The following is a 21814-nucleotide window of genomic DNA, read 5'->3' as shown; positions in this document are numbered from 1 at the left end:
ATGCACCCCAATGTTCATAGCAGCACTGTTTACAATAGCCAAGGCATGGAAGCAACCTAAGTGTCCATTGACAGATGAATGGATAAAGAAGATGTGGTACATATATACGATGGAATATTACTCAGCCACAAAAAAGAATGAAACAATGCCATTTGCAGCAGCATGGATGGACCTAGAGATTATCATACTAAATGAAGTAAGCCAGACAGAGAAATACAAACACCATATAATATCACTTATATGTACAAAAAAAGATACAAATGGACTTATTTACTCTTTTTCTTATTAAAACAGAAATAGATCCACAGACATAGAAAACAAACTTATGGTTACTAAAGAAAAAGGAAAGGTCAGGGAGGGATAAATTATGAGTTAGGGATTAACATACATACACTATTCTATATAAAATTGATAAACAACAAAGACCTACTGTGTAGCACAGGGAACTACATTCAATGTTCAATACATTGTAATGTATAGTGGAAAAGAATCTTAAAAAGAACCAAATTTATATACTTATATGTATGTGAATCACTTTACTGTATACCTGAAATTAATGCAACATTGTAAATTAACTATATTTCAATAAAGAAAACCAAAGATGTTGCCTTCTACACTGGGAAAGATGGAGACCCACTGGAAGACTTTGAGCAGAGGAGTGGTTGGTCTTCTTTATGCATTAACAGGATTGCTTGAGATGCTCTGGGGAGAATAGACTACAAGGGGTTAGAATAGAAGAAAAGTAGTTAGGAGGCTATTGAAACAGTCTGGGTTAGAAATGTTGGTTGAGTGGTTGAGTTGATTGGTAATAGTGGAATTGGTGGGGAGTCAAAGAAGTGGTGAGACTTAGGATATATTTTTAAGGGTGGAGGACCAAACTATGTCATGCCCTATTGGAAATAAGGTATGAGAAAAAGACACCAGAGAGGAATCCAAGATTGTTTGGCTGAGCACCTATATGTATAGGATTGTTGGTGTTTAAGTTGGGAAGAGTCATAGAAAGAATGGGTTTGGAAGAGGTCATGAATTCAGTCCTGGGCATATTAAGTTTGAGATGCCTATTAGCCAACCAAGAAGAGAGATAATTAAATAGAGGAGTCTGGAGTTGAGGGCAGAAGACCAGGCTGGAGATATAAATTTGGATATTGGTCTGCATTTAGATAGTACCGGGTTCAGCTGTGTCATCCCAAAACTGATGTCCACCCAGAACCTCAGAATGTGAACTTACTTGGAAATAGAGTCTTAACAGATATAATTAGTTAAGATGAAGTCATGCTGGATTAGAGTGTACCCTGAATCCAATCACTGGTGTCCTTATAAGAAGAGGGAGATAAGGATACAGAGACTCAGAGACACATAGAGACACACAGAGGGATGAAGACTGTGTAACATGACAGTAGAGGCAGAGATTGGAATGATGCAGCTGCAAGCCAAGGAACACCAAGGATTGCCAAGAGCTACCAGAAACTAGGAGGAGACAAGGAAAGATTTTCCCCTAGAGCATTTGGCAGAAATATGGACCTGCTGAGACTTTGATTTCAAACTTCTAGCAACCAGAGCAATGTGCTACAGTAGCCCTAAGAAACCACAAAGATGGTATTTGGAGCCATAACACTGAATGAGATTGTCAAGGCAGTGAGTGTTGATAGAGAAGTCCACAGGATGAGCCGTGGGACTGCAACATTAAGAGGACAAGGAGAAAAGGTGGACTCAGAAATGAGGGAAAGGGAGGGGCCAGTGAAGTGGGAATATAATTAGGAGAGAATAATGTTCTCAAAGGCAATTGAAAAGTTTTATAAAAGAGAAGAGAGTGACTGGGTACAAGGCTGGTGAGAATAAATTGGAGTTCATGAATGGAAAATTGGATTTAGCAACATGAAAGTCATTGATGATTTGGCAATAGAAGTTTTGATTGAGACCCTGGGGTAAAATCTTACTGGAAAGAGTTTAAAAGTAAATGGAAAAGAGCAATAGGATTCAGGAAGTATAACATGATGCCTCAGGAGTTGCATCATAAACCAGAAGAGAGCAGAGAAATATGGCCATGGCTAACATTAAGAAAGTTGAAGAAGTTTCCTTTTATTCCATTGAAACTGGAAAAAAAATGCTAATGGGAATGATGACATAGAGAGGAAGAAAAATTGTAAAGAAAGGGAGTATTGCTTGAGTGATGTCTTCAAACATGTGAGAAGAATAAATAGTGCCTATGATGACATTAGATAATCATGAACAGTTCATATAAGTCAATAGAAAGGAAGGCAAATCATACAGGCTCCGAAATTGATCTGATAGTAAATATGGTGACAGAAGTTTCTGGGAGTTTTGCTCTGATTGCTTCAGTTTTCTTAGGGAAGCAGGAGTCAAGGTCATTAGCTGAGATGGGGGAAGGAGAAGATAAGTTGGAGATCTGAGGAAAGAAGAAAAGCCATTAAGTACTTATCTAAGTCAGTGAATAGACTTAGGAAATACAATGAGGTTGAGAGGACACAAGAAAGCCCCACTTGAAGTTGCTCATGAATAATTTAAAGTGGCTTATAAGCAATTTGCAGTGTTTATATTTTTTTGTGCCAGCTAAACCTTGCAGAGGTACAGTAAAGGTTGGATTTTAGCAGCTATTGTTTTGCCAAGCAAATATCTTCATTCAATAAAGTATGAGTGGGCCAAGGGAATTGAGAGTTTATACAAGAAGAGGGTCATGGTGATGCACCAGCTATTTGAGTTGGGTAAAGAGAGAAGAGAGAACATGAAGGGGTTGAGGAACACGGAGTATTTGGTGAGATTAATCCTTATACTAAGGTTTGTGGGATATATGGTAGCTCTATTTTTAGTTTTATTAAGGAACCTCCATACTTTTCTCCATAGTGGCCACACCAATTTACATTCCCACCAACTGTGTAAGAGGGTTCCCTTCTCTCCATACCATCTCCAGCATTTACTATTTGTAGACTTTTTAATGATGGCCATTCTGACCAGTGTGATGTGATACCTCATTGCAGTTTTGATTTGCATTCCTCTAATTATTAGCATTGTTGAACATTTTTCCATGTTCCTGTTGGCTGTCTGTATTCTTATTTGGAGAAATGTCTATTTAGATCTTCTGCCCATTTTTTTTTTTTGTTACCACATAATCAAGCAATTCCACTCCTGAGCATGTATCCAGAGAAAAGTATAATTCAAAAAGATACATGCACCCCAATGTTCATTGCAACACTGTTTCCAATAGCCAAGACATGGAAGCAAGCTAAATGTCCATTGATAAATTAATGGATAAAGAATATATGGTACATATATACAGTGGACTATTAGCCATAAAAAGAATGAAATAATGCCATTTGCTGCAACGTGGATGGACCTAGAGATTATCATACTAAGTGAAGTAAGTCAGATGGAGAAAGACAAATATCATATGATGTCACTTATATGTGGAATCTAAAAAACTTATATAAATGAAATCTATGAAACAAATATAGACTCACAGACAGAGAAAACGTCTTTATGGTTACCAAAGGGGAAGGGGAGGAGGGATAAATTAGGAGTTTGGGATTAACATACACACACTACTTTATATAAAATAGATAAAAAACAAGGACCTACTTATAGCACAGGGAATTATACTTAATATCTTGTAATAATCTATAAGGGAAAAAAACCTGAAAAAGAATATATATATATATATATATATATATATATATATATATATCACTTTGCTGTACACTTAAAACTAACACAACATTGTAAACCAATGATAGTTCAATTTAAAAAAAAAAGAAAAAGGATTGTGGGAATCCAGGGATTAGATGAAGGGAACCCAAAAAGGAGAAGATTGCAGTCAGAGAGTGAAATGCTTATAATTGGAATTACAGAGAGGCTGCAGTTAGTAATAACAGATACTGAATTCTGATACTGATTCCATGATGTACTAATCAATCATGACTGACAGTCTGGAAAACATTTTTAGGAGGAGGTATTGAGGTAGGGGTACATGGACACATGAAGCATCACTGCATGGGTCACATTTGGCCCATGAATAAGGAGGGGATTTCTGGCAAATATCTGTAAGAGGAACATTCCACGTGGAGAGAAAAGCAGCTGTAAAGACTCTAAGGCATGCGTGGACTTGGCACGTTAGGGGAACACAAAGCACGTCAACAGTAGCTGGAGTTTAGTGAATGAGGGCAAGTGTAGAATGAAATAAGGTCATGTAGGACCTTAGAGAAAGAATTTGGATTTTATTCTAAGTGCATTGGAGTGTCATTAAAACATTTTAATTAATGACATCAGATTTACCCTTAAAAAGCTTATTTTGACTTCTGTGTATAGAATGGAGCGGTGTGAGGGAAAAGAGAGTTAAGGCTAGAATCTGGGAAGTCAGTTCAGATGTGTTACAATGGTCCGGGTGAGAGATGGTGATGGATGGATGATGGTGTGGTGGCTGAGCTGGAAAGAGGTGTAGAGATACAGGATTTACTTTGTAGAGACCAGAGAGCTGCTGATGACTTGGATGTGTAGTATGTATATCTGGTAGAGGAAATGAACAAAGTAAGAATGACTCCTAGAGTTTTGACCTAAGCAACCAGAGGATGGATCAGACAGTGAAGATAGAAGAGGAGCTAGTTGGTAAGGATGATCTGGTTAGCAGACACTAAAGGCTGCATAGGAAGCTGCAGAAGTCTGTAGTCGATGTTAACTGATGAGGATTGGATGGGAATCAACATGTAAAAGAGCTCCTTCTTTCAAAGTCAAATGATAAAGCAAGAAACTGACATGCTCTATTAACAGAAATATAAGAATGGACTCTTGTTCCATAGTGGTACTCCAACACCTCATGGGTTTTTCCATTGATGTTTGTGGGAGCTGGTATATCTGTCTTTTTAGATCTGACATGAACACTGGGTACCCAGGCTAATTTTCTTTAAATATCACTTTGTATAAATCAGCCCAGTCACAATGTGTTTAGAACCCTTTATGGAGTCCCTCTTTACAAGAATAAGTCCAAATTATTTGTCCTTCTAATACAAGCCTTCTCCATGTGGCTTCTCTCTTTATTACCATTCTCTTCCAAGTTCTAGGGTTTTAGTTTTTCCATCTTTCAAAATAAGGAGGTTGGTTGGGTGAATATGTGCCAAGATTCTCATCAGCCCTACTGGCCTATGGGTCTATACTTCAAGCATAGTAAAATTCCGACACATTGCTCTGCTTATATCTCTACAGCTACATAAGCATAGTACTTTTTTTTGCCTAATTCAGTTCTACCTTCTTCAATAAACTTCTTTCTCTGAAACACTGTTTCTCATTTCCTCAACCCTATAAGTGCTCATTGTCTTCACTCTTTTGGATTCACAAAACATGTATCTATATTGTCTATCAAATCACTCACCTTTCCCTTTGCCCAACCATCCACTTCTCTATTCATCAACTCATCCATCTATTTGACCAGACATGTCTTCGGAGGCAACATGATCTAGTGGGAGGAACATACACTTTAAAGTTCTATACTCCTGGGTTTGAATCCCATTTCATTATGAATATCATTACTATTATTTTTATTATTATGTTTTACTTTTAGAGCATTTTACTCCACTGAAATTCTACTTTCTAATCTGAGAATCTGATAAAAATTATCTTTAGTACCAGATTAAAAACCTAATGTATATGTATAGCTGATTAACTTTGTCATACAGCAGAAACTAACACACCATAGTAAAGCAATTATACTCCAATAAAGATGTTAAAATAAATAAATAATCTAATACATGATAGGCGTATAAGCAGACAAGTATGACCTTGCTTTTGCCTGCTTCAGATTATGAACTCCTTAAAGATAGAGTTATAACATTATAACTATTAGTTAATTTAGTATCTGGCACACAGTAGACATTGAATAATTGTTAGTTTATAATGTTGATGAAGTGGTAATAACATTCTCCAGAGGGGCCATTTTATTCAACAAATGACTTTTGGCAACTTGAGATAGCAGACCCTGTGTTATTCTCCATAGACACAAAGATGAATAAGCATCTATTCCTCCTAGAGAAGCTTATGTTCAAGGAGAAAGACAAGCAAAGCATGATACACTGAAGTTGTTACTAAAAGTGAGCACAGTGACAATATAAGAAGGAAAGATACTCTCAGTTTTGGGAGCAAGTGGAGACCTAGGTCACATCAGGTGGGTCTTAATGAAGGAGAAGTGGTTGTCATAGAGATAAGGAGGCAGGGGTGGTCCCAGAGGAAGAAAAAGTGCACAAAGGCAAGGAGGAGCATTATTTGGGGGGGTGTTATTTGGGATAGTTCACATGTGATTCAGTTATGAAAAATATGTATGTGATAAAGTGGGAAGGTAAGAAAAGGACTTTGCCTGTCAGGCTAAGCAGTTGGAATGTTTCATGTAAAATTAAGGAGCCTTGGAATTTTTTAAGCAGTAGAATCACATGGCCAAATAAGTCTATGTTAGAATACTCACACAATGACAGTATGGAAGACAGACTAGTGTAGGAAAACTGGCAAAGTGGGAACACGTAAAACACAACAAAGTGAAGCTCTTGAAAAAACTGAGGTGTGAGAATCTTTCTCCTAAGGCCCAAATTGAGATGCTGAACTAGATATATGGTTGAAATTTCCAATTCTGAGTTTCTAGTCCATAATTTCCATTTTCTCATGAGTAGGTGATTATCAAGAAGAATATAAATAGTAAAAAGGTTTGCTAAAAGAAATATAGTTATCATTTGTAGAGTATTAGAGCAGCTTTGAATATAGATCTATCAGAGAGACACAGGGAGAAGCCATGTGAAGAAAAAAGAAGCACTTGGAGTGATGCATTTACAAGCCTAGGAATGCAGGCATACACCAGAAGCTCAGAGGAAGCAAGGAAGAATCCTAGCCTAGAGCCTTTGAGATAACAGTTCAGACTTCTAGCCTCCAGAATTTGGCACAATAAATTTATATTGTTTTGAAAAGAATGAAAGGAAAGAAGGAAGGAAGGAAGGAAGGAAGGAAGGAGGGAGGGAGGGAGGGAGGGAGGCAAGGAAGGAAGGAAAGAGGGAGGGAGGGAGGGAAGGAAAGAAGGAAGGGGCAATAAGCAAGTAAATAGACAGCACAACCCAATACATGTTAGGCTAGAAGTGAGCACAGGATCTATAGGAGCAGAAGAGGGCAACTTGGAGAAGCCAGGTAAGGCTTCCTGGAAGAGGTAACCTGGTGCTTACTTTTGGAGTTTGAGTAGGAATAAGCTTAAAGGGAAACGTCGAAGTGGAAGACCATTATTTGCTGAGATGAACACATGGGACCCTGTGTTCCATGGGAAAACCATGCTCTTTAGAGCTAACTAGATTTCGTTTCTGAGTCCATCACTTACTATGAATGATGAAAAGTTATTCCTTCCTGCCCCTCTCTTCCTTCATCAATCAAATGGAGGAAGGAACAAAAAACTGTTCTAGATAAAAGAGGAGTCATAAGTAGGAACTCAAGCATAATAGAAGCCAAGGGGTGGTAACTTTGTCCAGAGAGTAGTAAGGAAGTTTAACAGAATATGACTACATCCTCTTTGATTTAAAGTAGATTCCTTATCATTGTGTTTAAATACAATTTTTTTTTTTGGAATCAGGTTTCTCTTCGACATTTTTTTAAATGACGTTGATAATTCCTGTTGCATAGTTCTAAAAATGATGATATGGATTTTGCCTGGAGACCTAAAAAAGTGAGGCTAGATACAGCTAGAGTGCTCCAATATTAATAAGAGCCATTAAAACTTTTACAGCATAGTTGCCGGTGACCAAATGTTATTCCATTATACGTATGTTTATTCCAGAAGCATATTTGGAAAAGTCTTAACTGGGGCTCAAATCAATTTTTAATTTCCACACCGTGAACATCTTATTTCAGCCCATACTCACACACCCGCAAATGCATGCCCTTTATAATGTATCAGTGTCAACATATACTAACAAACAAAAAAGAAGAAGAAATGGAGAACACACAGGAGGGGATACATTATAGTTCCCTGAATAAATTGTAGTGAACACCTGTCTAAGACCATCCTTTTGTTGTTGTTGTTGTTTATTAGATTCAGAGCATCTTCCCTCTGTCAGTTCCCTGTCTATTGGACAATATATAAACTTGCAAAGTTTATCATTATGTCAAACACTTTTGGATGCAAAGGTAGCGGTGGGAGACTCTAGGGAGGAAATGGAAGCAGACAGATGAATCATAAAAAGGAGATAGAAGAGGGCTTTAGGGCAATGAACTTTTTGGGGTCCCGGGTAATGCCATCCAAGAAGCTGACAGTAACCTCATGACACCAGAATATACACTAGAAGGAGAGATGTGCCTCTTTGCTCACTGACCAAGCAGCTGAATACAAAGCTGAGGGGAAAGTGATCAATGAATCTCTGGCCCTGTCACCATCTCACCCCAGTGCCTCCTATAAGACTGGAGTCAGCCCTTAATTGTGTCAAACTTATGTTGAAAAGCCATGGGTTGACTTTCTCCTCCTAGGAGCTGTGTGACAATGAGTTAGCAAGAGGTTTCAGGAGCTCTTCTTAGGGTACTTAGGGAGTCACTGATTGCATCAAACATCCTAAGAAGGTGAGATCAATATCTGTAGAGCTCTAGAAGAAATGGTTGAGGTGTTTTAGACCTAAACTGGAATGCTGGGGATGATATAGAATAAATACCTTGACAGGGTCTTGGTTGAGATTACTGACATCTAAGATGGATGGTTGCTAGGCAGGTGTTGGTAAAGATGTATAAAATGGAAGTGATTTCTAAAATGGATAGGTACATACAGAATGTGTGTATGAATGACCCACACAGTGGGATGGTAAGAGAGTCCCAAATAACTTCAAGGAATGTGGTCCTTGTCATCATGCCTGACACATAATTATCACATGCTGATTTATTTTATTGGGTTGAATTATATATTAAAAACCCAAGTTCTTAGAAGGAGTCAGAAAGAGCATGCCAGCCACCATCCCTTCCCCTGGCAGGCCCTTTCCTTTCCCCTGGCAGGTGGGAAGGCAGGGAAAGATGGGCCCTTTCCCTTCCTCTGGCAGACCTCTTACCTCATGTCTGAGCTCCTCTCTGCACCAAATATGCTACTGCTAGGGAGCTATTATTATTTTTTTTGTTTTTATGTTATTTTATTTTATTTTATTTTTATTGATTAGTTTTTAAGTGAGAAAATACACCCCCAATGGAAATTGATAGTGACCAGAACCAAAAGGAAAGGAGGAATGAAGGAAACCAGGATTAGTGGTAGGGAGCTTCTGCTATTGGCTGACTCTGTTGGGTAACTGCCTCATTACCCCAAATTATTCTCTCCTATTCTGCCTAGATTACTTTACAATCTTATTTTACATTACATATTCTGAAATTCCAGGAAGGCAATTAGGAAAAAAGGGAGTTCTAGGAAATGGTAGGAATTGAAGAGAGCGTGGGAAAAGATTTTATCTTATTAAAGTTTTCACAATCCAGTTACAAAATAGACTTGTGGTTGTTTTATTTTCCAAACTGGTATTTTGGTTTCTGATAACACACACACACATACACACACATACACGCACACACACACACACACACACACAAAAGTATTTCAGCTATGCTCAGGATTTTTAATATGGACCTAGATGCTATAGTCACAAGATATATAATACCTTTTAAGAATGTGAATAATGCAAAGATTGAGACATAGGTCCCTAGAAAACAGTCACGATCAATTAAAAGACAATCTGATCATATTTTTGCATTTATGGCTCCTATCTTTAATTCTAATGTCTAATGTTTGTTTTTTAAGGAAGCTTACAAGTTCGCTACCAGCTAAGCAAGGAAGAAACCCATGTATTCACCATCGATACAGAGAACTTTGCCAACAGAAGACTGCACCACCTGAAGATTAACCGAGAGGGCAGAGTGTTTACCATTCAGGTACCTTACTTCCCTTCTTCTCATTCAGCCAAATGTGCATTTGGTGCTCAATACAATTTTTCTGAGCTTCGACCCCGAGCCAACTGTGCAGCCAAGTTCTGGGGACAGGTAAAAACCACACTCAGCCCTAGCCTTTGGAGAATTAGAATAGTGGTCCTCAGGGGGCATCCCCCTCATCAGCATCAGTATCACTTGGGACCTTGAAAGAAATACTAATTCTTGGGCTCCACATCAGATATACTTAATCAGAAACTTTTCTGTGGGGAGGGGGAGCAGGTGATGCTGATGCCTGTTCAGTTTTGATAACCCTTGAACTGTAGCATAATGAGGAAATCACAAGGGATGGGTAAAGGCTGTGGGAGGAGTGTGCACAGGTGATACAGGAGCATGGATGAGGGCACCCACCTCATCTGGGCATCAGGTACGGGTGACCCTGAACAACAAGGAGGGGAGGTTAGGGGCACCAACACCCCACCCAGTCAAAAACTTGAGTATAACTTATAGGTGGCCCTCACTGTCTTCAGTTCCTCTGTATCCACAGTTCCCCATCTGTGGATTCAACCAATGGAGGATCCTGTAGTACTGTTGTATAATATTTATTATTGAAAAAATTCCTCATATAAATGGACCTGCACAGTTCAAACACATGTTGTCCAAAGATCAATGGTACTTACATTCTGGAGGAAGTTAGGAGTAAATTGAGTCTTGACGTTGATTTCAAATTGGCTGGGTGGGGAAGAAAGAGGCAGAGGGTCCCAGTGAGCCCCTGCAAAGCTGTCTGAAAGAGCAGTGTGTGTCAGACACTCCACAGAATTCCCGGAGTCTTGGTGCAAAGAGGAGCATCAGGCAATAGTGGATCGCAATAGAAAACGGGCAGAGTCCAGACCATCCTCCTTTAGAATCATGACCTCAGGTGAGCTCTTAAATCTTCCCGGAAATCACCCCTTAGTCTTTGTTAATTCATCCATCCTCCTGATCTCCTAGATGGCAATTTTAAACTTTCCCTCTCTCTCCTTAGACTGCCAACAATTGCAATTCAATCTCCACTCTTGGTAGATGACTTCATTTCCTTCTTTCTATGAAAGAATGTAGCATTCAGAAGAGAACATCCACACACTCTCAGCACATTTCTCCACCTACTTCCATCTGTGTCTGTGTACCTCTTTCCCTCCTGTTGCTGAAAACGAACAGCTAATGGCTCTAGCGAAGACCTGACCAATCACTTGTGGGCCAGATCTCATACCTAGTGGACAGCATCACTGCAGCATTACCCTCCTCACCTTTCTTTACAGCATTTTTCCAGCTCTACTTAATGGCTTCCCAAAGCATAAAGCATGCAAGTATTACAGGCATTAAAGAAAACCAAAAACATGAACAAAAAAGTACGGTGTCGGGAGGGAAGGAAAACTCACTCTCTTATCTGACTCCATGTACTGCCCCATTTTCTCTTTCAGTTTATTGCCCAGTTCCTTGGAAATGTTGATTACAGGCTTGGTCTCCAAATTTCCTCTTCCTTTTTCTTAAACCTACCCAATGAAGGTTTGTCACTGAGCGGCCACAAAATCACACTTCTCAAGAGAACAGTGGCTGGATCTTGCCAAATCCAATGGTCTTTTCCTCATTTGTCTTTCACTGGCATTTGACACAGTGACCTTTTCTTTTGTATATATTCTTTTCCATTATGGATTATTACAGGATATTGAGTATAGTTCCCTGTGCTATACAGCAGGACCTTGTTGTTTATCTATTTTATATATAGTAGTGTGTTTATATTAATCTCAACCTCCCAATTTATCCCTCACCCACTCCCTTTCCCCTTTGGTAACCATAAGTTTGTTTTCTATGTCTGTGAGTCTGTTTCTGTTTCATAACTAAGTTCATCTGTATTATTTTTTAGATTCCACATATGAGTGATATCATATGACATCTGTCTTTCTCTGTCTGGTTTACTTCACTTAGTTTGATAATCTCTAGGTCCATTCATGTTACTGCAAATGACATTATTTCATTCTATTTTATGGCTGGGTAATATTACATTGTATGTATATATCATATCTTCTTTACCTGTTCATCTGTCGATGGACACTTCGATTGCTTCCCTGTCCTGGCTATTGCAGATAGTACTGTTATGAATGTTGGGGTTCATGTATGTTTTCTAATTAGAGTTTTCTCTGGATATTTGCCTGGGAATGGGATTGCTGGATCACATGAGTTGCCTTTAACTGACATACCCCTGCACCTCTTTTTGTTCCCCTACAGCCTCTTCTGAACACAGCAACTTGAGTGATCCTATTAAAACATTAGTCAGATCGTGACACTCTTGTATCCAGACCCCTTCCATGGTTTCCTTTCTTATGCAGAGTAAAGCCAAAGATCTTGCAGTGGCTTAAGAGCACCTCCATGACTGCACACCCCTTGCTCGCTTCCTGCTGTGACTTCCCTGATCTCACCTATTCCTGTCCCCTCTGTAACTCCACACAGGCCACTCTGGCCTGCTTGCTATTTCCAGAGCTCTTGAATATGTTTGAGTTTGCTTTGCCTAGAACACGATTGTTCATGTATCTACATTGCTTACCTGTACTTGTACTTCCTTCAGGACTTCACTCAAAATTTGACTCAAGGATGTTATCTTTGGGTGCCTTATTTAATACAGCAATCCAGCTCCTTGACTTCAATCCTAAACCACTTAAACACTATCTAACACCCGATACAACTTATCTATTTATCTAGTTTCTTGTCCTATCTCTCTCCTCTAGAATGTAAGCTTCATGAGGACAGGAATTCTTGTTTATTTTCATTACCATGGAACCTCCAATTTATCAAGCAGTGTCTCACATATAGCAGGTCCTTAATAAATATTTTTGACCTAGGTGAATTAACTCCACAAGGCTTATGTGGAGAAGATTAAATTAGCCCTGTGGAGAGGGGAAGGGAAACCACTGGATTTTAGGCAGGGAAATTAACATGGGTAGCCTTTTGTTTCCAGAGGCTCACTGTGATTGCTCCATGGAAATACACATTTGGGAGCCATGAGATATAGGACAGAGACCAGGCAGGAAGAGAAGATAAGGGCCTCAACTAGTGCAATGGGGTAGCCAATGAGAGGAAGACTTGAGAAAGGTCTGGAAGGAACGTCAGTAGCCTTAGGTGACTGTGTGGATATGGATTATGGGATAAGTCAAGACTGAATATTCGTTTTTTTGATTGAGGGGAAGTTCAGGAGTCATTGGCAAATATAGGACACAATCACAATTCCTGAATGATTATAATTTAATGGACTCACCTCTAGTATTGCCTCTTGAAATAAGAGTTAAAAGTCTTTGGGTTGAAGCCAGATTAGAGGACAAAGGAGGTGGAAATGATGACATCTTTTTTGAACATGTCTTGACTGAGGCCTTGATGGGACGTCTAGGCTGCATGCTGGTGGGCATTTGCATATATGACCCCTTCTCTGTTTCTTTCTATTTTCTATCTTCTTTCCACAAACAAAAGGCACAAATAGGGCAGTGAGAGAACAATGGGGTACTCCCTTCTCCATCTCAAGGGTTCCCACCAATCAATCAATAGTCAATGATAAGCACATATCTGTGGATGACATACCATTTCCAAAGCACAGAAGTAGTAGAAAAAAATGGAGACGGAGAGTTTCTTTGTTTTTTAACTTTAAATCAATTTATTGACACAGTCACATGACATACTTGTCTCTGTGACACTCCCACCCCCCCAACCCCCCTTGCCCTATCTCTTCTCCTTCCTCCCTACTTAGAACAAGCCTTCCCTGGCGGTCCAGTGGTTAGGACGCTGTGCTTTCGCTGCCGAGGGCGCAGGTTCAGTCCCTGGTGTGTCTTGCACAGCCAAATTTAAAATGCAACAACAACCAAAACCAAAATAACAACAAAAACAAAAAAAATAGAAGAAAAAAAAGGAACAAGCTATTTAGTAAAAACAGAAAGGGGTAAGCTACTGCTCTATCTCAGTCTCAGGCATTACTCAGAACCAGTTATAAAGAGAGGGCAGATGGTTAGCACTATACTCAGCCAGCCAGAGGCCTCCAGTAGCTACAAACAGACCCTCCCTCAAGGTATAGTCTTGAGTTGCTAGTGCTTCTCCTCTCTGCTCTGTGTGACTCTAGGAAGGAGTCCTTAGGGACCAGGGCTGCAGGCAAGAGTGAGAAATCCTGGTGATGATGTGAGAATTGTAATTTGGCCAGTGGTTTCTAAGGCTCAGGTGCCCCGACCTGTGCCCTGGTGGTGGAGGTAGTCTACAGGGTCCCTACTTAAAATATATTAATGTCATTAAGCAGATTAACCCAGGTTACCAAAATGCCAGCACAATTACGAGCTGTAAAGAAGGAGGAGGCCCAGCATTTTCAATCCATGGAGTTAATGTCTTCCTTTGAGAGGTGAAGACCCTGAGATCAAGAGAGGCATCCCTAGTGTGGGACAGGCTTGGGGGTAAATCCCAGCTCCATCACTTATGCTCTGGGATCTTAGATGGGTTATGCACCTTTCTGAGGTTCAGTCTATTTATCTGTAAAAAAAGTTTGAGTGTTGTGGGGATGGGCTGGAGTGCAAATGCAGCGGAGCTCAGTCAGTTCTGGTAAAGGTTCTGTGAAAGAGCATAACTAAAGGACCAAGCACAAAGTTTGGCATCTAGGGCTTACAAAAAAAAAAAAAAAAAAAGAAAAAAAGAAAAAGATTTGTTCAATTTCCCTCCTTTTCTCATCTCATTTAATAACTTGACAAGACCACTGGGCATCCTTGATTCTGAGATTAACAAAGCTTCTCGAGGCCAGATTACAAATTTTAGGCACACTAAAGTTTAAAGGACTGTGGTACTTCACTCCCTCACCACCTCACCAACAGCAGTTAAAAAGAAAAGCAATCCTAAAGCATAAAATAAACATAAGGGAATACAACATAATAATGTATTTCTCGTTGAAGACTTCAGTGATTGCCTAGCCCCTATCATAAAGATTGAGGTCCTAGAAATAAATATTTGTGGTACAACCCCTCACTTTTTTTGCTTTTGCCCTGTGCATTTGCTAAGCTTTTCAAATGGGTAACCCAGCACCTGAGTCAGTACTAAGGGTGCCCTCAGGTGCACTCAAGTGCCCTCACTCCACGTCAGGGCTGGAATCCATTCCCCAACTATCTCAAGCCTTCTTTGAATCATCCTACCTTCATCTCCAAACCTTTATAAATACTTATTAAAAAAATAACCCTTTGATTAACTGTCATTCACCTCCTTCCCCCCCTTATTTGTCATCTGGTTAAAGTAGAAAGGACCAGGTAAGTTCCCACAAAACAGAACAGTAGGACAAGAATGACTCATATACTAGAACAATTAGCTCTTCCAAGTGTGACAGTGTTGAGGGAATCACTTGCATAGGAAATTGATCCTTTGGAGCCTGGGGAGGAGATGAGAGGCAGAAGCTAGAGGAATCTGAGCTCAACCTTCAGTTCTAAGAATCCTTCTGCTGCTCTCCACTCAGCAGGAAATTCCCACTCACATTAGCCTCCTCTCCAACCTGGGCAACAAAACATGAGAAAAGGCACCTTGCCCCTTGCTGGAAGACACAGTTCCAGAGTGTAGGTGAGAGCTCTGAGATAAGGCAGAGAGAAAACTCCTTCAGAGCAAGGACTGAATCTGGGCATTAAATAGATTGCAGGTGAGGACCATGGGTGAAAAACCTTATGTTGTATAAAGGTGTGGAGGCCCCCAGGGAAGCCAGAGGCATCCTGGTGTTGTGATGGATGCTGTCTTCATAGCCCAAAAGACAGAAAGGGAATCAGTACAGGATGTTTGTTTATTCACTCAACAAACCTATCTTTGGAGTTACTTTCCCAGTTTCTGTAGTAGGATCTACAGAAAACATATATCAATAAGATGTCCTCGAAGAGCCCAATAGTTTAGTGGGGAAGAATGAGGGGGAGAGAGAGAGAGAGAGAGCAGATCATTAAAATACAGCATCTTAAATGCAAGGTTAGAGGTAGAAAAAAATAAAAAGGCACCATGAAAGAGAGAACAGGATCAATTAATCTAACCAAGGCATCAAGGAAATCCTCCGAGAGGAGGTGGACTTTGGGAACACTTAGAACAGTATCTGGCACATAGAAGATGCTCAAACATTTGTTGAATTAATTTTGTAGAAATTCAGAAATAAGAACACACAGTGATTGTCTACAAGCTGCTCAAGCATCTAGAGGGATATGGACAAGTAAAGCAAACTCCATATTGTGTGGTTGGCCGGCCACATGCTGAGGGGACACTGCTATGTGATGCTGTGTGGCCTTGCCCAAGTTTGTGATCTCTGTGACATCAGTTCCACCATCTGAAATACAGGGATAATAATGTCTATTTCACAGTATTATAGGGAAGAATGCATTTTGAAGGATACTTTAGTATGGTGTCTCATACATACCAAGTCTTCAATAAATAACAAGTATTATTAAAGTATAATTTCATGAATGAAAAAGGAATAAACCATATAATCACATGTCACAAGTCATAGCCACTGACTTCCTTCACAGCAAAAACCACTGCAGGACCCAGAGTCCTGGAAGAAGGTCACTGAGCAGCAGTGGGTGCAGAAGGAGGGTCCTGGTGGTGGGAGCTGGGAGCACTGGGTATGTGTCCTGATCAGCTGCTCCCCAAGGGGAGCCCGGGGACGGGCACGCAGCTGACGGGGTCTTAGTCTCCTCTTCCTACAGATTAACTGTGATATGTTACAAGGATCCTTCCCAGGGATAACATCATATGAATATTCAGAGTAGAGCCGGGAAGAAACTGGTAGGGTTTGACTAGAAAGAAAAAACCTGGGGATGGATGGGAAATGATGCCTTGAAATGGGGAGGAGAACAAAGAGATGGAACTGGAATTAACAATGCGTGTGGAAAGGACGGTTCCCTAAAGAATGACCCTAGAGATAAAGTCCCAAAGAATCCCCCTCGTGGCTTTCACTCATCTGCAAGATGGGATTATCATCTGTTCATGTTGGTGGCAACTGTTCAGCTAGCCTCCCCTCCCCAGGGTCAAACCTTTTGTCAAACTGAAATATTCACTCAGGAAAATCCCCCAGGGCACCCATGAATGAGGCCAGGTCAGAATGATTGGAGCAAAGGAGACGGTAATGGTTTTAAGGACCAAATGGGGAGAAGGGGGGAGAGATTGGGAATGAATACCTGCTTTCCTTTTAATGTTAATCCTGCACAGTGAGCATTCTTGAAAGGCTTCATTTGTTTGCTTGTTTGCAGCAAAGAATTTGGCGAGAAACTCTCAGTGGGGAGATAAATACCTGTCAAAAGCTGTATAGAATTTCCCAGGGAGGAGACTTGTGTGAAAGCCTTTATTTCACCAAGAGTAAAGAAACGGGTATTTTATGTGCATTGTGGGAGAATTAGTGAGACATTTCTCATCTCTCCAGAGAGAAAGTCCCAGAGAGGACTCTTCCCTGCGTGTGTTTTCAAAGCTGTTTCATACGGGAGTGTTTCATGTGCTGGACATGCGGACCTCTGCTGATGCCTCTTTGTTTTCTCTTTTCCTGCAGATGGATCAGCACCTCCGACTCAGTTATAACTTCTCCTCAGAGGTTGAGTTCAGAGCCATCAGGTCCCTCACTTTGGGCAAAGTCACAGGTTTGTTTTTCTAGCCCATGCCTTTCCGGCAAGCTCTGTTAAAATAAATAAAGTAATAAATAATTTTCACCAGGGGAAGCACCAAGATGCGTATAATATCCAAAATATAGAACCAAGAGTCCTGCTATGGGAGGCTGAGAGGTACGTGTGGCAGGACCACAAAGTGGCATGTATATCTACTTTGTAGAATCCCGAGTAAGGTAAATGAACAAAGTGATTCACCAAAATAATTATTTTTACCTAATTTCAAATTAATTAAAGCGTTTACTGCATTCTTTTAGTTAAATTTATGTAAATTTTACTTAAATAATTTAAGGATTTGAACAACCCAATTATTTAATTCTGTAAGTCCTTAATGTGTTTTCTAATTTATTGAAAATTCAAAAAAGGATTGGAATCTCCTACGATAATAATGGATGTTCTTTTCTCCTACAGGAAGTTCTGTGAATTTTCATTTTATGTCTAATGATGACTTTTATTAGGTGTAGGCAAGATTGAAATTTTTATATCTTCTCAGTGAATTGAACTTTTTTTTCACACTGAAGTAATATTTTTTAACTTTAATGTCTCTGTGCTTAATCTAGTTTGTTATTAATATAGCTAATTCGTTTTTGCTTTAGTTAGTATTTGCCTGGTATATCATTTTCCATATTTCCCTTTCAGTCTTTTCTTTGTTTAGCCTTATATATGATCTTGTGAAGAGCTATAGCTAAATACTGCATTTTTATCCAGTTTGGCCATCTTCTATTTTATAAATTGGCAAATGTAAGCCCTGTGCATTTGGGGGTTACTTGTATGATTGGGTTTGTTTCTGCCTCCTTATTTTCTACTTGTCAACTTTCCTGTGATTCTAGCATGTTCTTTCTTATTCTCTCAGTCACAATACAGTGTAGAAAACATTAGTAACCCAAGGCATTTTAAGCAGGAATGGATTTAACTCAGGAAATAAGTTGCTTTTAAAATTGTGGGCGCACTTACAGTGTGCATTCTTGTTAGTCTTTTGGAGTAACTCCCCAGGCAGCTCTGAGCTCATGAGTGGGGAGCTATTAACTCCCAGACCATCCCTAATGTGAGGCTAGAGTCCAGATGCCACTGTGGCCGCAGTGGCATGTGTCAACTCCCAAGAGGCGGAGAAGGTCTCTTAAAAAGGGTGGCAGAGAATACTTCAGGTTACCATGACTTTGCTGGCCAGTAGAAAAAGCTGAAAAGGCAGAAAAATGACTCCTGTCACACTATAGCCTTCCAGATTCATAAACAGTACTTAATTTCCAGAAAGTAATGTGCATCCAGAAATCTATCTGCTGTCAGGTCTGGGAAACATCAGTTTTAGTTGCTAAAATGGCAGTTGAATGAGCCAATCAACAGTGACTGACTTCTAGATTGAATTTTAAATTTCTTTCTTATTCCATTCCCCTCTCCTACTATTATTTCATGTAGACACTGCTTTTTTGACTTATTAATTCAGTCACGAATTTGTTGGAACCTTCTACTTTCTACCAGATTTGATTTCCTTGTTTCCGAAGTAAATTCTTCTGAATTTTTTTCTGTATAAGGGGTCCTTTATCTGAAAACAGGAGCTCCACCCTTCATCTTTATTCCTGGAAGATAATTTTACTAGACGTACAACTCGACATTGAAGGATTTATCCATGGGTGTGATGGAGCCAGCTCACAATGGCTCATAAGGACCTGTTACATACATCTCTGCCCAATTCTGCTTTCTGTGATGTCACAAGGGTAGTTTGAAATCAGCCATCCTGGGAGTGTTTACTCCATGGAGCTCAGAAATTCTGCAAGTCAGGGCTCTCCCCACTGCTAGACATCCAGGTTAAACCCTCGCCAGCGCAGCACTGGACTCTTCTGATCTGGCTATTGAAAAGCTGGCTGTCAGCCTGTCCTGCCTTTGAAAGTGCTCTGACCACCACCACTCCCAGCACCCAAAACCTACTTTTAAGGTCATTTCTTTTAATTTGGTGTTTGGCAGTCTTATTACCATGTGTCTGATTGTGGATTTCTTTTTAATTGTCTTATTTGATACGTTTATGTTTTCTGCATTTATTCATTAGTTCCTATGTATCTAGTTCATATGTATTATTCATATGTATCTATCCACTAGCTCTCAAAAATTCTCAGCATCTCAGTAATGCTTCTTTCTTCTTCTCTCTACTTAATTACTTTCGGCCTGCACTAGATAAACCTTAGACTTTTTAACTCTATCCTCATGTGTCTTACCATCGTCTTATAAATAAGTTTTATTCTTTATATCACTGTCTCACATTCTGGGATATTCATTGGGTTTTATCTTAAAATTCATGTATGCCTACTATCCCATTAAACTTATTCAATGAATCATTTTTTCATTGATTATGTTTTTTTTTAAGTAATACTTTATCCTTTTTCAAACATGCCTTTTAATTAAGATACTCTTTTGTTCCCACTTATTTTTTAAATCTTTTTATGTCTTTAAGTATTCCATTATTAGTTATTAAACATCTTGTCTCTGATATTCCCAATATTGGAAGTCCATAGGGATCTAAATCTATTATTTTCTGTTTTCTAACTCTTTCCTATGATAGCTTGTTCTCCTATGCTATGTGTGTGTATAAGTACGTGTGTGAGCTCATTTTTGGTTGAAATTAATTTGCAGGAACATTGATGATCAGAAATTGGAAAACTTTCCTCCAGGCAAGATTTGTGTTTGCTTCTGCCTGGTGCCAGGAGGTGCTACCAATTTCAAATTATTTCAGTTTCTCATTTTGGGATTTTTTTCTAGACAGAGAGTGAATATAAATTTAAGCTCAAGGCCTGAATGAGACCAAACCTCTGGTTGAAGTCTCAGAAGAAATGTTATTACTCTTGATATCATAATATGTCATTTTATTATTATTTTTATTACAGTTTTTTTCAATCCAGAGCCACATCCCAGGTGGAGAGGTTTTATACTTATGCCCTTTTCTGTTAGGTGATTTTATTTATCTTGTCCCCTTTTCACTGATTTGAATGTAAGAGTCGTAGGTTGAACATCTTCACCTAGCAATAGCTCAAGGCTAGGATTCCTATTCTTCAAGACGATTTAGGTACTTTTCCTTGATGTAACCTTAATGTTGGTTGATGACTCACTGTCTTGGTTTCATCTTTCTTCCCCAAAAAATCTCCCCCAAACTTAGGATTCCTCTTTGTTTCCTGAAGCTTAGCAGGACATTAAAAATGTGTTGATTGATTTTAATGAAACAGAATTACTTTTTATAGTATCTGGTCTATTATATGTCCCCTGATACCTAAATACATCTTGAGTCATTGAATCCTCACTTCAACCAAATCAGGAGAATTTTGGGAAGGGAGATCATTAGGGCTGTAAGACCACCAAGCTCTGGCCGTTTTCATGACACCTAGTTTGTGTAATGGCAGCTCTAGAAACATCCTCTTATTTAAAAATTTCTCTCTATTAATCTTTCCACAGTGTATGATATTCCTGTGGCATTTCTGTCTTTTGAATTAAATCCATAATACATAAGATTGAAAGGATGAAAATTTAAAGCAGGGTACTAAATTACTGAGGGCCAGCTTGTCATTTTGTTTTGGAAAATATAGGAAAGAATTTGATTATGGTTGAGGAAGAGTATCCAATAAAATGTCTTCACTGGGCTAAGTGTGGGAGACTCCTGCCTCCCCACCTTCCTTCCCATCCAAATTGCTATAAATAGACAAGAGCACTTGGATACACAATTAACCTCAGCACTTCTGGTCTATGAAAGATCTATATCTGGAGGTGAGGGAAGATGATATAAACATCAGGTCTATTATTAAGGAGGGACATCTATCCTGCAGACCCTTTGGAAAGAAGCCTCATGCATCGGAAAGAACTCTTATTTGTTATAGGAACGGATGGTGCAGGAGTGGGTACATGGTATTGATGACAAATGCAACCCTACTCCACAATTTTAGAAAAGTCTAGTACTAGGTTGGACATTTTCAACTCTAAAACAAGGATTTGCAAGCACTTTTCATAGGATAGACCAAGGGCGAATAAGTGTAGTAAATCTGTTGTCCCAATTTTCTTCAATACCATTAACAGCATTCTACTGTAAAGCAGAACACATTTATTCATTTTCTTTCTGTAAGAGGAAGAGCCAATTCACCATTCTAGAAGGTAGTTATTTAGTACCAATAATGGTTCTATATGGTATGTGCCTACACACATACCATGATGAATAAAAGTCTCTTTCTTGGGAATTCCTATGATGTAGAGACTAGTCCATG

The 21814-nt window shown here is 39.4% G+C and overlaps 1 protein-coding gene across 2 annotated transcripts in view; it reads left to right on the top strand.

Moving 5' to 3' along the window:
- CNTNAP5 (contactin associated protein family member 5) overlaps nucleotides 1-21814 on the top strand; it is a gene marked incomplete at both ends in the record, with an annotated part of 877051 nt that overhangs the window by 815945 nt on the left and 39292 nt on the right. For both annotated transcript variants that reach the window (XM_082841270.1, XM_082841269.1), the window contains 2 exons: nucleotides 9788-9918; nucleotides 17468-17555. In XM_082841270.1, coding sequence (XP_082697396.1) covers nucleotides 9788-9918; nucleotides 17468-17555 — 219 coding nt within the window. The remainder of the gene's footprint in view (nucleotides 1-9787; nucleotides 9919-17467; nucleotides 17556-21814) is intronic.

The sequence above is a fragment of the Leucopleurus acutus genome, assembly GCF_964270905.1.
Source record: "Leucopleurus acutus genome assembly, chromosome: 6".
Taxonomy (NCBI): domain Eukaryota; kingdom Metazoa; phylum Chordata; class Mammalia; order Artiodactyla; family Delphinidae; genus Leucopleurus; species Leucopleurus acutus.
Note: the sequence above shows the minus strand (reverse complement) of the source record. Positions and strands in the feature narration are given on the sequence as shown.